This window comes from Cyrtonyx montezumae, unplaced genomic scaffold (assembly GCF_038088225.1).
Source record: "Cyrtonyx montezumae isolate F1298 unplaced genomic scaffold, pur_monq_1.0 scaffold_11, whole genome shotgun sequence".
Classification (NCBI taxonomy): Eukaryota; Metazoa; Chordata; class Aves; order Galliformes; family Odontophoridae; genus Cyrtonyx; species Cyrtonyx montezumae.
In genome coordinates, this window is record NW_027071837.1 from 13,020,346 (window position 1) to 13,032,786 (window position 12,441).

At 41.2% G+C, this 12,441-nt stretch overlaps 2 protein-coding genes across 3 annotated transcripts in view; one reads left to right on the forward strand and one right to left on the reverse strand.

Annotated features, from left to right (window-relative positions):
• The window catches only part of PAK3 (p21 (RAC1) activated kinase 3), a 148,469-nt gene extending 142,551 nt beyond the window's left edge, over positions 1 to 5,918 (reverse strand). Inside the window, exon 1 of the mRNA XM_065729628.1 lies at positions 5,831 to 5,918. The gene's annotated coding sequence lies outside the window, so the exon portion shown is untranslated. The remainder of the gene's footprint in view (positions 1 to 5,830) is intronic.
• Positions 1 to 11,255, forward strand: part of CHRDL1 (chordin like 1) — a 40,424-nt gene extending 29,169 nt beyond the window's left edge. For both annotated transcript variants that reach the window (XM_065729632.1, XM_065729631.1), the window contains exons 7-12: positions 1,233 to 1,300; positions 2,607 to 2,781; positions 5,874 to 6,068; positions 7,097 to 7,264; positions 8,409 to 8,498; positions 9,619 to 11,255. In XM_065729632.1, the coding sequence (XP_065585704.1) occupies positions 1,233 to 1,300; positions 2,607 to 2,781; positions 5,874 to 6,068; positions 7,097 to 7,264; positions 8,409 to 8,498; positions 9,619 to 9,749 (827 nt within the window). In that variant the 3' untranslated portion in view covers positions 9,750 to 11,255. The remainder of the gene's footprint in view (positions 1 to 1,232; positions 1,301 to 2,606; positions 2,782 to 5,873; positions 6,069 to 7,096; positions 7,265 to 8,408; positions 8,499 to 9,618) is intronic.
• Positions 11,256 to 12,441: the final 1,186 nt, after the last annotated feature.

Consider the following 12,441-nt stretch of genomic DNA (forward strand, 5'->3'; position numbering starts at 1 on the left):
AACCTCGATGGATCTGACTGAGTGAATTCAAGTTCACTCCAGAACTGGAGACACAGTTGCATCAGCACAATGGCTGTCCCACACCAGGATCACATGCCACTGCTGCAGCTGTCCTGCCTTAGGAGCCCGAGCTTGTGCCTGGCACTGTTGTGTGCCATTTGTGTAACCCAGCAGGCTCATGATGAGGCAGTACTGCGCGGTGTGCCAGAGTAATTGCTTAGCACACACAGAGCTAGACTTCGTGCCACTAGCAAAACAACTTTATCAGTACCTATATCTGAATTCCAAGGCTGGCATAAATTCCAAGGTCAGCTCCACACTAAATGATTTGCCCTGCTCTGGTACAAGTTTTCCAAGAACCAGATATCAGTTCAAGTTCCATGGCTTGTCCTGTCAAGGAACACCTCTCAGTAGGTCTTCAACAACTCTTACAGCTGTATTCTCTCTAGCCTGAAACTGATGGTTGCCTGTCGTAATGTTCATGTGGCTCACACTAGCTATGTATGTATTTATGAAGCTTGTCTTTACCCAAAAAACAGCTGGATGTTACTCCTGAATCGAAACGGAGTTTCTTCTTTCCAACTTTTTCCATGATCACATGTTTGGCTGTGGGGAACCAGAGGCTGGCTCTGCAAGTCCCTCACACTGATTCCCAAGAGCATTCACTACTTCTGCATTACATGTACAGACTGCAAGTGCTCTAGCAAAACCTTTTCTATTTAAAAGACAAGTCAGCATGTCCTTGCTTCGTTATGAGGGTCATTAGTGTTATGAGCCTCACTTCTGTACTACTTTTGTTGGCCCAATTCAAAAATGAATGCTTCAACATCTCATGCTTTCTACATTCAGATATAGCATCCTGTGAGCTTACATGGGATCTGGTCTTAGTGGGCCAGTTTCTCATATATAACATCTCTGCCGTAACTCATTGCAGTTACTTGCTGCCTTCCATGCAAACTGTAGATAATATATACTTTTTAAAATGAAGCATAAATAAATAAATAAATGAAAAGCAACCACCCATATGGAGGGGGATATGTATGCACATAAATATATGTGCAGGACAGATATTCCAGGATGTCTGGAAGTCATCTCTACAGAATCTAACACAATCAAGTCAGACTAAAGACCGATAAATTTAACTGCGAAGCTGAGTGAGACTTTTCCCTAGGTATCTCCAAGGTCCTTGCACAATGACTCCCCTAACTGATACTGCTCTGCTTCATGTACAGGAGATGGAGAGCTATCCTGGGAGCAGGCTGATGGAGACATCTTCCGACAGCCAGCCAACAGGGAAGCTGTAAGTATGACCTGTGATTTAAAGACATTTCTATATATAATAAAGATTAAAAAAAATATATAAGATATAAAAAATTCAAATAAAGAATTTTCTGGCCATGCATGCCACTACATTGTGGGGGGAAAAAAAAGTAACAAGAGGATGTTAACAGGTCTGACAAGGCATAGGAATATCTACTGCAGCAAGCCCCTTAATAAACTCAACCTGAATTCATGAATAAGTCTGAATTACAAACTTACACGAGCTCCCGTAGGCTCTGAATTTGGTATTTACTGTACATGCTCTATGAGAATAAAATTCAGTAAAAAAAAAAACAAACAGTGTTTTGTTTGCTATGCAAGCAACACTTCAGAATCATAATTACAAACTCTTAGTTCCTAGTTGACATATATATACATATGTATATTTACTTCAGGGGCTTCACTGCCTCTGGGGTTAACAGTAACCACTAACAACTTACTCAAGAGAGGCTTTTTGTAACAGCACTTGGAGAGAACATGAAGAGCTTTTAAGCGTTAGGCACACTACCCAAATACATGAACCAACAGGTCTTTGGATTAGTGAGAAGAAACATGCCTCATAAAATACCTGCTGTAGTACACACTATCCTTTCATGCCCATGGGTATTTTGGAAAATAATTCTCTGAAAATAGCCAGCACTTTTGCTCTAGAGAACACACTGCACAGACTACTTTTCTACACAAATCAAATGAGATTTCCCAGTCTGCAAGACAGACTGAAGTAAGGTTCTGCTCAGCCTGTGTATAGTTGGCTAACCCAGCATGAGAGTTCAGAGCAGCTGGATGCAAACAAGAAGCTGGATGGTCATCCTGCACATGTGTTCTCCCACTGCAGTCCAAGCAGAAAGCAGCTTTGATGAGGAAGGCTCACATATTCTTAAAGCAGACATAAGTAAAGAAGGTGCCTAACTGAATTCTGTTTCTAATAAATGGAGCTAAATGGGGACTTCTGGGTTGTGATTCATCTGAGATTTACAACAGGTCAGATGGATCACATTCAAGAAGTACTTGATAAAAGACTTCAGGTGATCAATTTAGATGTAGACATCTACACTGAATATACAGTCTGGTGAGAGAAGTTCCAACTGTGTATGTGTAGTTGACTTTATTGCCATGTTAAGTACCTGCAAAACCTGTGAGGCCTTTTTTGTGTGGTGCCATTCCTTACACTTAATGCCTAGTTGATGATAGTGGCAACAATCACTGCCTGTGTTAATCTTCTAGTACAGCCTCTCTCTTTGTGCTCTTTGGAATGAGACACTTTCCTGCTCTCTTTCTGTCCCCAGAGACACTCTTACCACCGCTCCCACTATGAGCTGTCACCCAGCTCCACCAGGCAGGTAGTCAATGTTCCACGATTTCACAGTGCCAGAAGTAACCGTGGAGTCCTACCAGATCCCCAGCAAGCATCAGGAACGATAGTACAAATTGTTATCAACAACAAGCACAAGCACGGACGAGGTAAAGACAAGTGTTTTGTATGGTATTACTCTGGGTCAGGCATTTACCACCTACAAATATCTTTTCTCAAAATACACAGCAGAATCTTGGAAGTTCACACTGATAGCAAGAAACCCAATGCAAATCAGAGGGCAAAAGCAACAGATGAAAGGATAGGAAATAAGCTCTTGACTGAGGTCAGTTGTGCCTGCCAATACAACAGGTCATTTCAGTCTGCATAGGCACAACATTATTGTGTTGCTCTCTGAATTACTTTGTGATACTGTACTACATAATTCAGAAAACACATGCTGCTGTGACCAGTGAAGTGAGCACTAAGTGCCTCAAAGGACACTATGATGCCCATAAATTTGCCAACTGGTTCACACAGGGATTTGTCCAGTAGGAAATAGACTCTGGTTATGTTCTTTACACTGTCACTTATTTTATAACTTTATTAGCTGCAAACTGAATGTATTTAAACTGTCCCACAAAACTCAGGCCATAAAACTTTGCTGTAGAATTGGAAGTTTTCTGCCTCTGAGGCTTAGAAAATTATTCCAAAGAAAGAAAATATCATGACTTCCCCCACTTTAAGCTGGTTGTCTGAGATGCAGGGGGTCCTTTTCCTCCCCCCATGTCTAACAGTAGAAGCAGAACAGGTAATTAGCCTGGATTGGATGTCTGAGCTGTTACCAGGCAAAGTTAACCAAAGCAACGAATCCCTTAGTGCTTTCTGATAATATGTCATTACATTATGTGGGCAGCAGGACTTCGAGCCCATACTGCAGACCTTATACAAACATGACTAAGGCATTCCTGCTGCATTATAGGACAGAAAAAAAAAAAAGGAAAATATCTGTTGTCCAGCTCATGAGACAGCGGGTGCTGTACAACCAAAAGGACAGGATGCTCAGTTCCCACAGTGAGTGTACAAAAGCCAGCGGAGGTCTGTAGGAACAGGTCGAAGCAGCCATAAAATAAATAGCTGTGAAAGTGCATGTTCAGAGAAGCAGTTATCCACAAACACCAGTCAGTAGGCACTCAGAAACTACCCACAAAGAGTTAAAAGCTCGTGTATTAGGGCCAACTAATCTTTCAAGGTATTAACTAACAGAAGGAATGTTGGCCATAGGATCTTTATTATCCACCTGAACAACCATGAAAAAGCATTCAGATCATGCCAGTGTTTTATGCTGAATCTAGGAGCAGGAATCTCCGCACAGTGTAATATCTTTGACATGTAATTCACACATAAAGACATCATCAAAGCAATTTCTAACCGATTTGTTTCAGCAAATAAAAAGCATGCAGATGAATAGCATATTTCTGAACGCAGTATAGTAACGGCTGCTGCTTCACACATTCACTGCCTGGAGAGTGTCTGAGTGATCCCCTTGGTGGAAACCAGAATGCTGACCATGTATTTTCTTTTGTTCTTCCATAATTAACTAGTAATTTATAAATTAATGCATATGTCCCTTGAGACACAACAAAATTAAAAAAAAACCAAAAAACAACACATAGCAATTCTCCTGACGTGGAAATGCCATGTAGTTGTATGGATACAGATTTATAATTCTGAGTGGGAAGAACACTAAAAACAGGGCATCTGGGAGCTAGAAGTTATATGCCATATACTGGCTTCTACTGGAGGCTTCATTTGCTACCCCAGACTGTTCTGTGCTGAACAGATCCTTTTTCTCTCACGTTTTCAGTATACAGATAATACATTATTTGCTTTCACGTGAGAAACAAAACTGTTTTCCACCTCTAAAATAAAGCCATGTCTTAAAGAGTTAAAAAGTAGCAAATTATAAACCAAATGATACCATAACCCCACGAAAGACAATACATTACAAAGAACACTCACCACAAATCTCAGTAACTCAGTAAAGTATAAGCCAGTTGATCACATCTGTTACCAGTTAGATGTAAATTTCAGATTACAGATAAAAATTAAATTGCCTTTGAAAGTTACAGGCAAAACAGGAACATATTTTACAAATAAAAGCATTAATAAAAATGATGGCATATTAGAGGAATTGGAAATATTTGCAATATACCCCAGCTTCACTGCAGTTGCTTTTAGAATTCAGGCAATGCCCTTTCTTTCACCTTGTTAGGATTAGTTTGCATTTTTCTTTGTGTTTATAAAATATTTAAAAAGAAAGAAGAAAGGTTTATAGGACAAATGCGAACATGGTGTAAAGTGATATAATCCCCATTAAGTGCAGGGTGACCCAAACTGGCTTCTACCAGGTAGGAATTTTTCCACTCTCCTTTTGGCAGCTGTATTTCTCTGTCTCTCAGGGGCACAGATGAAAATTATATATATTCTGAGATGCTTAGATGCTCTTGGAATGAAATCTCAGCCCCACAGACATCCTTCAAGTTAATGTTTCCTTGTGATTCCAAAGGCCAAATGTCCCTATATACCTACGGTCATACATATCTCCACAAATGACATCAGACTTCTTTTTGTAACATCCCATTGCTTTTGCACTGTGTTACGTAGCAGACGTCCTGTGTGACTGCAGTATTAAAGGCCCAGGTGGCACTAATCCATCTTTTTCATAGTATGGCTCTCCCTGCAAAAGCCACCTTCAGCTAATGCTAGGAGCAGTTGTGCAGATAACTTGTAGCAAACGTGACGATTTTGCCCACTGCAGATTCAATACTAAAAGCCTGAACCAATTTAGCATGCTATGCCCTGTGCGTGGACTGAGATCAGTTGTGGGAAGGAGGAGTTAGTTTTATAAGCTGGTTAATGGTGCACAACTGAAATGCGTGTGCTGGAGAGGGGCTGCTCAAATACTTGACTCAGCCACCTTCTCCATTGTCCTCAAAATAGTGATGGACGCTGGCACCGTGGAATTTGGAATCAAGGCCAATCTGCTCAGAAAAGAGTGATCACAGGCTCTGGCTCATTTTAAGAGTCAAAACTCTGACTGAAGCAAAAAAGTAGTGAAGTGAGCCAGAGACACTAACAAATTATGTATAGACACTGATTTAAACAAATATGCAAGAATCAAATGAAAATTCATGGAGAAGCAGCCAACAAACATACCTTTTCCAGTTGTACTTTTTCTACCTTCTCTTTTCTTTTGTAGTCTGTGTTTCAAATGGCAAAACATACTCCCATGGAGAATCTTGGCACCCTAATCTCCGGGCCTTTGGAATTGTAGAGTGTGTGTTGTGCACCTGCAACATCACCAAACAAGAATGTAAGAAAATTCATTGCCCAGAACAATATCCCTGCAAATACCCTCAGAAAGTAGAAGGAAAATGCTGCAAAGTCTGTCCAGGTAAAACAGTTGTTCATTAACCACCTTTTTCTGTGCATGTCAAGGGCTTTGGTCACAAGATCTGATGAAAATAGCAATAGCAGGGCCCACAGTTCTCATTTATGCGCAGAGGTATCCATGTGAGACACACAGAGCTGCCTGCCTAGCCCTCCTGTTCACTGCTGTTCCTCAAATGAGGGGCTTGCTGTGTGGGGCACATGTCCTCATCAGTCCCTGTCTTTCTCTCTGCTGCTAGCATGACTTCCTGACACTCATTTCCAAAGAGAATATTACAGAAACGTAAATGGTTCAGTACTGTCAGAACTGCAGTTCTTTCCCCACCACAGTACTCACAGAACATTCAAATCATTGGATCATCTCTCTCCCATTCTTGTCCAACTTCCAATTACCATTAGAATAATTACAATTTCCACTTGTATGTCCTGTGAGTCCACCAGGCAGTCCTGAGATAATGTGTCCTGTTGCTAGCCCAGGCATGCACTGCACTGCTAGCTGGCCACATCCCTACACGGCCCCTGCTGCTGAGCAAAATGAAGAATAAGTAGGGTTCTCCCCCAGCCATTTTCCTCAACAAAACATTAGCTCATGTTTCTTCACTCTCTTGAACCACTGATTTCCGTTATTGGTTAATTACCTCTGAGACTTCCACTGTTATTTCAAATATGCTTGAAAAGTGGACAGTGGTTCAAAAATCCTGAGGATTCTCACAGACCAATATAGCTCATTTCTTTATGAAACTGCATTATAAATACAAATACTCTCTTGCCACCAGAGACAGGCAGTGGGAACCCAGCAGAATATAATGCTATTAAATGTCTTTGGCTTAGCTGGAGATGGATTTGAAAGACTATGTGAGCGAACACATGAGTTGGACTTGATGGTCCTTGTGGGTCCTTTCCAACCTGGGATATTCCACGACTCTATGAAAATTCTAATTTAAAACTAAACCTGCTTGGTTTAGTGCCAAGTAATTTCTGGAAGACTTGTTTACAGCTGTAGAATGTGTTTTGGGCTTTTTTCTTAAACAGAAGAAGTGCCAAGTCAAAACTCTGACAACAAAGATTACTTCTGTGGGAAAGAGACCTTTCCCGTCTATGAATCCGTTTTCACAGAGGAAGGAGAAACGATCAGAAAAATTGCAGTAGAGACTGAAAAACCACCCCAAATAGAAATACACGTGTGGACAATCAGAAAAGGTGAGTTGAACAAGTTATATATTTTAAAATACATCATCTCTCATTGAAATGCCAGAGCAGCTTAAATTCCAAGCATCTAAAGACTGCTGTTCTTTCACTATTTTGGATACCAGTGCTACAGCCATGTCTACTACTACATTTTGCTCTATGTTATTAATAACACCAAAATTTCTAGTTCTACAAACCCCTGGCCTTCATTATGACCAAAACAACAAAACCAAGTCAGTTGTCAGTAATATAATGTATAATCTGACAGAGATGTGAACAGTGGGGTTTGAACCAAATGCTTATTCAGCTGGACCAAAAAGTTTTCCATTGAAATTGCTGTCTGTCCCATCTGTCCTGTGTTCCATAGTGATTGTAACTGCATTCGTGATGGCCTAGAATATTGACAATAAATGTACTAAGGGTGAAAGCAGTTTCTTTTATTAAACCAACTGGTAAAATTAGAAGGAAATTGAGAAGTTTTCAGATTTGCACTACTGCAAATTCTCAGCAGTTAATACAGAAAAAAATATTATCTCCAGCTCCTTAAAGATCCTATCTACTTAATTCAATTTAAGTAAGGATGTGATCCCCTAAGGAAAACCTCATATGGTGCAGCCCTTTCCATGGAAATTATATCCAGAATGCATTTTAAAGCACAACGCCAAACCCCAAATGTGAACAGAACCAAAGTTGCAGGGGATCTGATGGTTAATAGCCACCATGCGTTCAAGAAGCCACAAAGCCTTATGATGACTTGTCAGTGACATCTGCTAACTCATGACAGGCAAAATGGCAGCTCACAACAAAATTGTACTGGTTTTTTGTTTGGTTGGTTGTTTTTCCTCCAAGACACTTGAGATTTTGGCTCCTGTTGTAATTCTACATTTGTCCAAGCTAAGAAAGATTTTAGCTGTGTCAGAAAAAAATCAGCTAATTCTCACACCCCTCAGCAACTCTCTGCAATTATGAATCCTCTAAAGATAAGCACTGGGGTAGCAAACTGACAGAATAGGCTGAAAATCCACATTATTGGTAAGGATTATTTCACAACGTTGCTCAAAACAGCAGTAATTCTACGTGCAGGCCAGGCAGCACCCCAGGCTTAGAGCAATGGGCATGTTTCCAGTAACAGCCACTTCTTGTATCTTTGCTGAAGGGATTCTGCGTCACTTCTACACTGAGAAAATGTCCAAGAGGGACTTTGAAGAGCTTCCCTACTTCAAACAGATAACAAGGACAACCTCTAGTAAGTAACATTCTGACCTCTTCAGGCTTCTATTCCCCATCCACACAGCCTTGAAAAATACACCAGTTTACTCAATGCAGACAAACAGCCTTGTGTTCCTCCAGTACGTGGCTTCGTATAAAATCAAAATATAGCAATTTAAAATGTAGGTGCACATAGCACGCTGTGTTAGTCTCCTGTCATTTTGAGAAAACAAATTGGCTGTTTTCTGCCTATAATGCCTTGAGTCTGAAATATGACTGATGTCAGTACAACAGCACTACTTGGCTTTATGGAAGCCTGTATACATATAAGTGTTGTACTTGAAAGAAGCTCTTTCTATGTTCTTAGTATTTTTTTTATTATTAAAACTTGTCTTTTGAAAAGCAGTACAATTCATTTACCACTCTTACTTCATTTTCTTTTTTGCATTTAATCTAGAATAAGATATGACTCCTCATTTGACAATTTAATTAAGGTATAGGCATTTTTAGTTACTAGTTCTTTTGCACTACAAACTGTCATTTTTTCTGAGGTTCCTAGTAGGCAGGGAAGTATTTTGTCCAGGAACAATCTATTCTTGATAATACACACTAAGTGAGAAGCAGACACCTTTCTGTCTAGAAGGTTTCCTGATTTGTTCCTTTTAGTCTTCTCTGCACTTGTCATTGTTATCTGTACTATTATATCCTAGTTCTCAGGGCTGCGAGCAATTCTAATAACCTTAGCAAAACTATACCTGAACGTTTTTATCTGATACAGTTTGTATAATATGCAGGTAGTTGGAGTTCATATTGCATGAAATGCTGACTTCTAAATGCTTTCATTTACCGTCATATTTAAGTGCTTATATGACTGTCATAAATCAGAGGACCTGACTTCATGAATGGTGGAAGCAAATAGTACTACTTGCTTAAAGAAAAGGATACTCAGGTTCTTGTTTATTATTTATAACAAAAGAGTCTTTCATGGGATATGCTAGATGACTGTAAGATACTTTGAATACTTTCCACGGGAGGATTGGACGTCCTCTCTTTGACCACTGTGAATCAGTCTGTCTGGAGAATGCTTGTAAGTGACTCCAAAGTTCCCTATGTCCTTCCTAAGTCAGTGTCTTTCTCCTTTGTGTTTTTGTTTTCAGGCCAGTGGAAAATATTTAGCGAGGGAGAAGCTCAGATCAGCCAAATGTGTGAAAGCAGAGTGTGCAGGACTGAGCTTGAGGATTTGGTAAAGGTTTTGTACCTTGAGAAGTCTGAAAAGGGTCACTGTTAAGGGAGACAGCACTGGAGGGAGAAACACAAGAAAACTTATGAAAACTTGGATCTGCAGCTGGACTGCAGGCTTATTTTGCTTAAGTCAACAGTTGCCCTAAAAACCAAAACTATAACGCAGTAATTATTCACATCATGCACAGCAAATTTGCTGCTTTATGTGTAGTGGTCTGTGTCAATCGTTCAAATATCTCCTCCAAAAGACTAGAAGGCTCTGTGTTACTGGTGGGGGAAGTAGAAAGAGAGACTGTACTTTCCCAGAGTTGCATTTCTTTACAAGTTAAAAAGAGAAAACAGAACATTTTTATTATTTGTCAAAGTATTGAAACTAATGAAAAGAAGGACACCTAATAAATGCGCAGGAGCTATGGAAAGCATTATTTCCTGTGCCGAGCTCATACCATTTCTGGAGTTGAAACAGCTTGTGGATTTTTTTAAAGTAGTGGAAGAAAAAGACAAGTGCTACAATACTTGTGTCGGAGACATAAAAAGCAGAATTAAACTAACAAACTCCTAAGCAGCCTGCCTTTGGGATGATGTCTTGTAGTTGAGCAAACAAAGTCCATAAACTGAACAGCAGGTGTTAGTGGCAATCACTATATTTTTGTAGCAACTTGAGCAAATGTTCGCTTTTAAGTGGTTTTCACTGTTTCCACCACCACTTCTCTGAAAAATGTACGTATTATCTCTCAATCACAGCCCTAATAACTTCATTCTTCTGGGCCTGATTAACACGCGGTCTTGGCTGATAGACTGCCTTCTAAAGTGATGCTGAAGAAGGTGGTAAAATACTTGCAGCACTTTCAGAACTCGTAGGGGGTTGCACCTCCCAGTTAGTAACTCCTCCATTGCAACAGAGCTTAATTTATTTGTTCTGGTTTGTTACAAAGCCAATCTTCTGCATTTTTCTGATGGCGACTTCCCAGTTCTCAAGCTTCAAGGACAGATTTCGCCCATGACAAATACCAAACAGCTACAGCAAGCTTCTAGAACACAGTAGCCCTCTGAAAACTCTTATCTCAGTGAAAAAGAATTTTGGAATACTCTGTTAAATTTAGTACAGCACAACTACAGTGTTTAAGAAAGGTGGCTCTCATCTGCCAAAAAAGAAGCAGAAGGTCATTATTTTGAAAAAAATATTTTTTCTGAAGTGTCATCAGAATGCTGCACCGCCCCAGGGCTGCAGTGTTGGGTGAATTTCCAAGTAGCAAATGACTGCTGGCTTTGACTCCATTTTCTGCTCCAGAAGTGGGTAAGAACACTGCTGTTTAAACACACACTAGGAAACAAAGCTTCATGGAAATGGGCCGAGCCAGAGGCTGGGTCTTCATAGGGACTGAAGTCACAGTGACTGCAAGGATTCAGAGGTTTGTTGTTCTGCCAGCAACAGCACTGCAGCAGTGTACCCATTTCTAAAGAGACGGAGGTGCAGGAGAGCTCAGCACTGAATACCAAAAGCAGGTTTCAGGCAAAGCTTCACCACCCCAAGGGGACATGGATAACCTCCCCACAGGTCCCCTCAGCCAGGCTACCTTGTGCTGAACGGGCCCTGCTCTGATGTGGGCAGGGCAGCACAGGGCTTCCCAGCAAAGAGAAGCAAGTAAGAAGGACAGGCTGAAAGTGATGGAAAAGCTGGAGGGAATTAGGAGAATAACTCATCGAGTGATCCAGGACATCGTAACTTTAGAGTCCTGCATATAATCATCATGACATCCCTAGGCCTGGATGAAGAATAACTAACATATAGGAACACTTCCCTCCCTGCCACGTGTTCAACACAGTTCACTGTGTCATGAAAACATGCTAAAAGGGGAGCAGGCAGGTGGATCTGCAATTAAAAAAATCACTCCAGTCTGATGTCAGTAAGAACCAAACCTCGCCAGGCTGCAGTGAGGACAGCTGCTCCAGCGCAGGTCCTGTACAGCCCCAGTCCTGTCAGCAGAGCCGCCCAGCGAGGCTGCAGGGAGCCCAGGCCTGGGACGCCTCCTCACAATCCTCCCCTCACTGCCAGACCCATTTTTCCCTTTCTGAAATCCCCCTTTCCTGAGAGGGGTCACTGCTGGGCACAGCCATGCCTTTGCAGCCCTGTGACGGCGCATGGCAGCCCCAGCCTCTCCTCACGGAGCCACGCAGGGGCACAGACATCACCACCATGTGCACAGAGTCTGAACAGGCACCTGGCCATAAGAAAAAGTGATTTGTCCCATTGAATTTCCACAGTGTCATAGCCTCCATAAGTGCTGTGTGGGTATGTGGAAGAGGAGCAGGGCATCCTAACTGAGGTCCTGAGGCCTCACCACAACATAATTAACTGCAGAAGCACCAGCTTGGTCTTAGCAAAACCCACAGCATGTGGCATCTATTGGGTTGAAATGTGCTGTAGAAGTGCTACATCTCGCTATAAATTTCCAATAAGCCATGAATTATCCTAATCTTTCCTTTGGTGAAGATGCTGTAAGGAAGACATCCTGAGGAACTGTAGCTATCTGGTGGGAAAAGCAGCAGTGGCCTTCTCACCTCATGGACATAGTCTGTAGTAGTAGCTGGTGAACAAAGACTGAGAGAAAAGCATACCAGGTTTGCTTTTTAAGAAGGCAGCAATCAGCTTTTTGTATTTGTGACGGGAGTGGTGGAGTCCAGATTGTGTATTTATTTTATAATAAACACGTTCTAAGAAGAGCAAAAAAAATGAT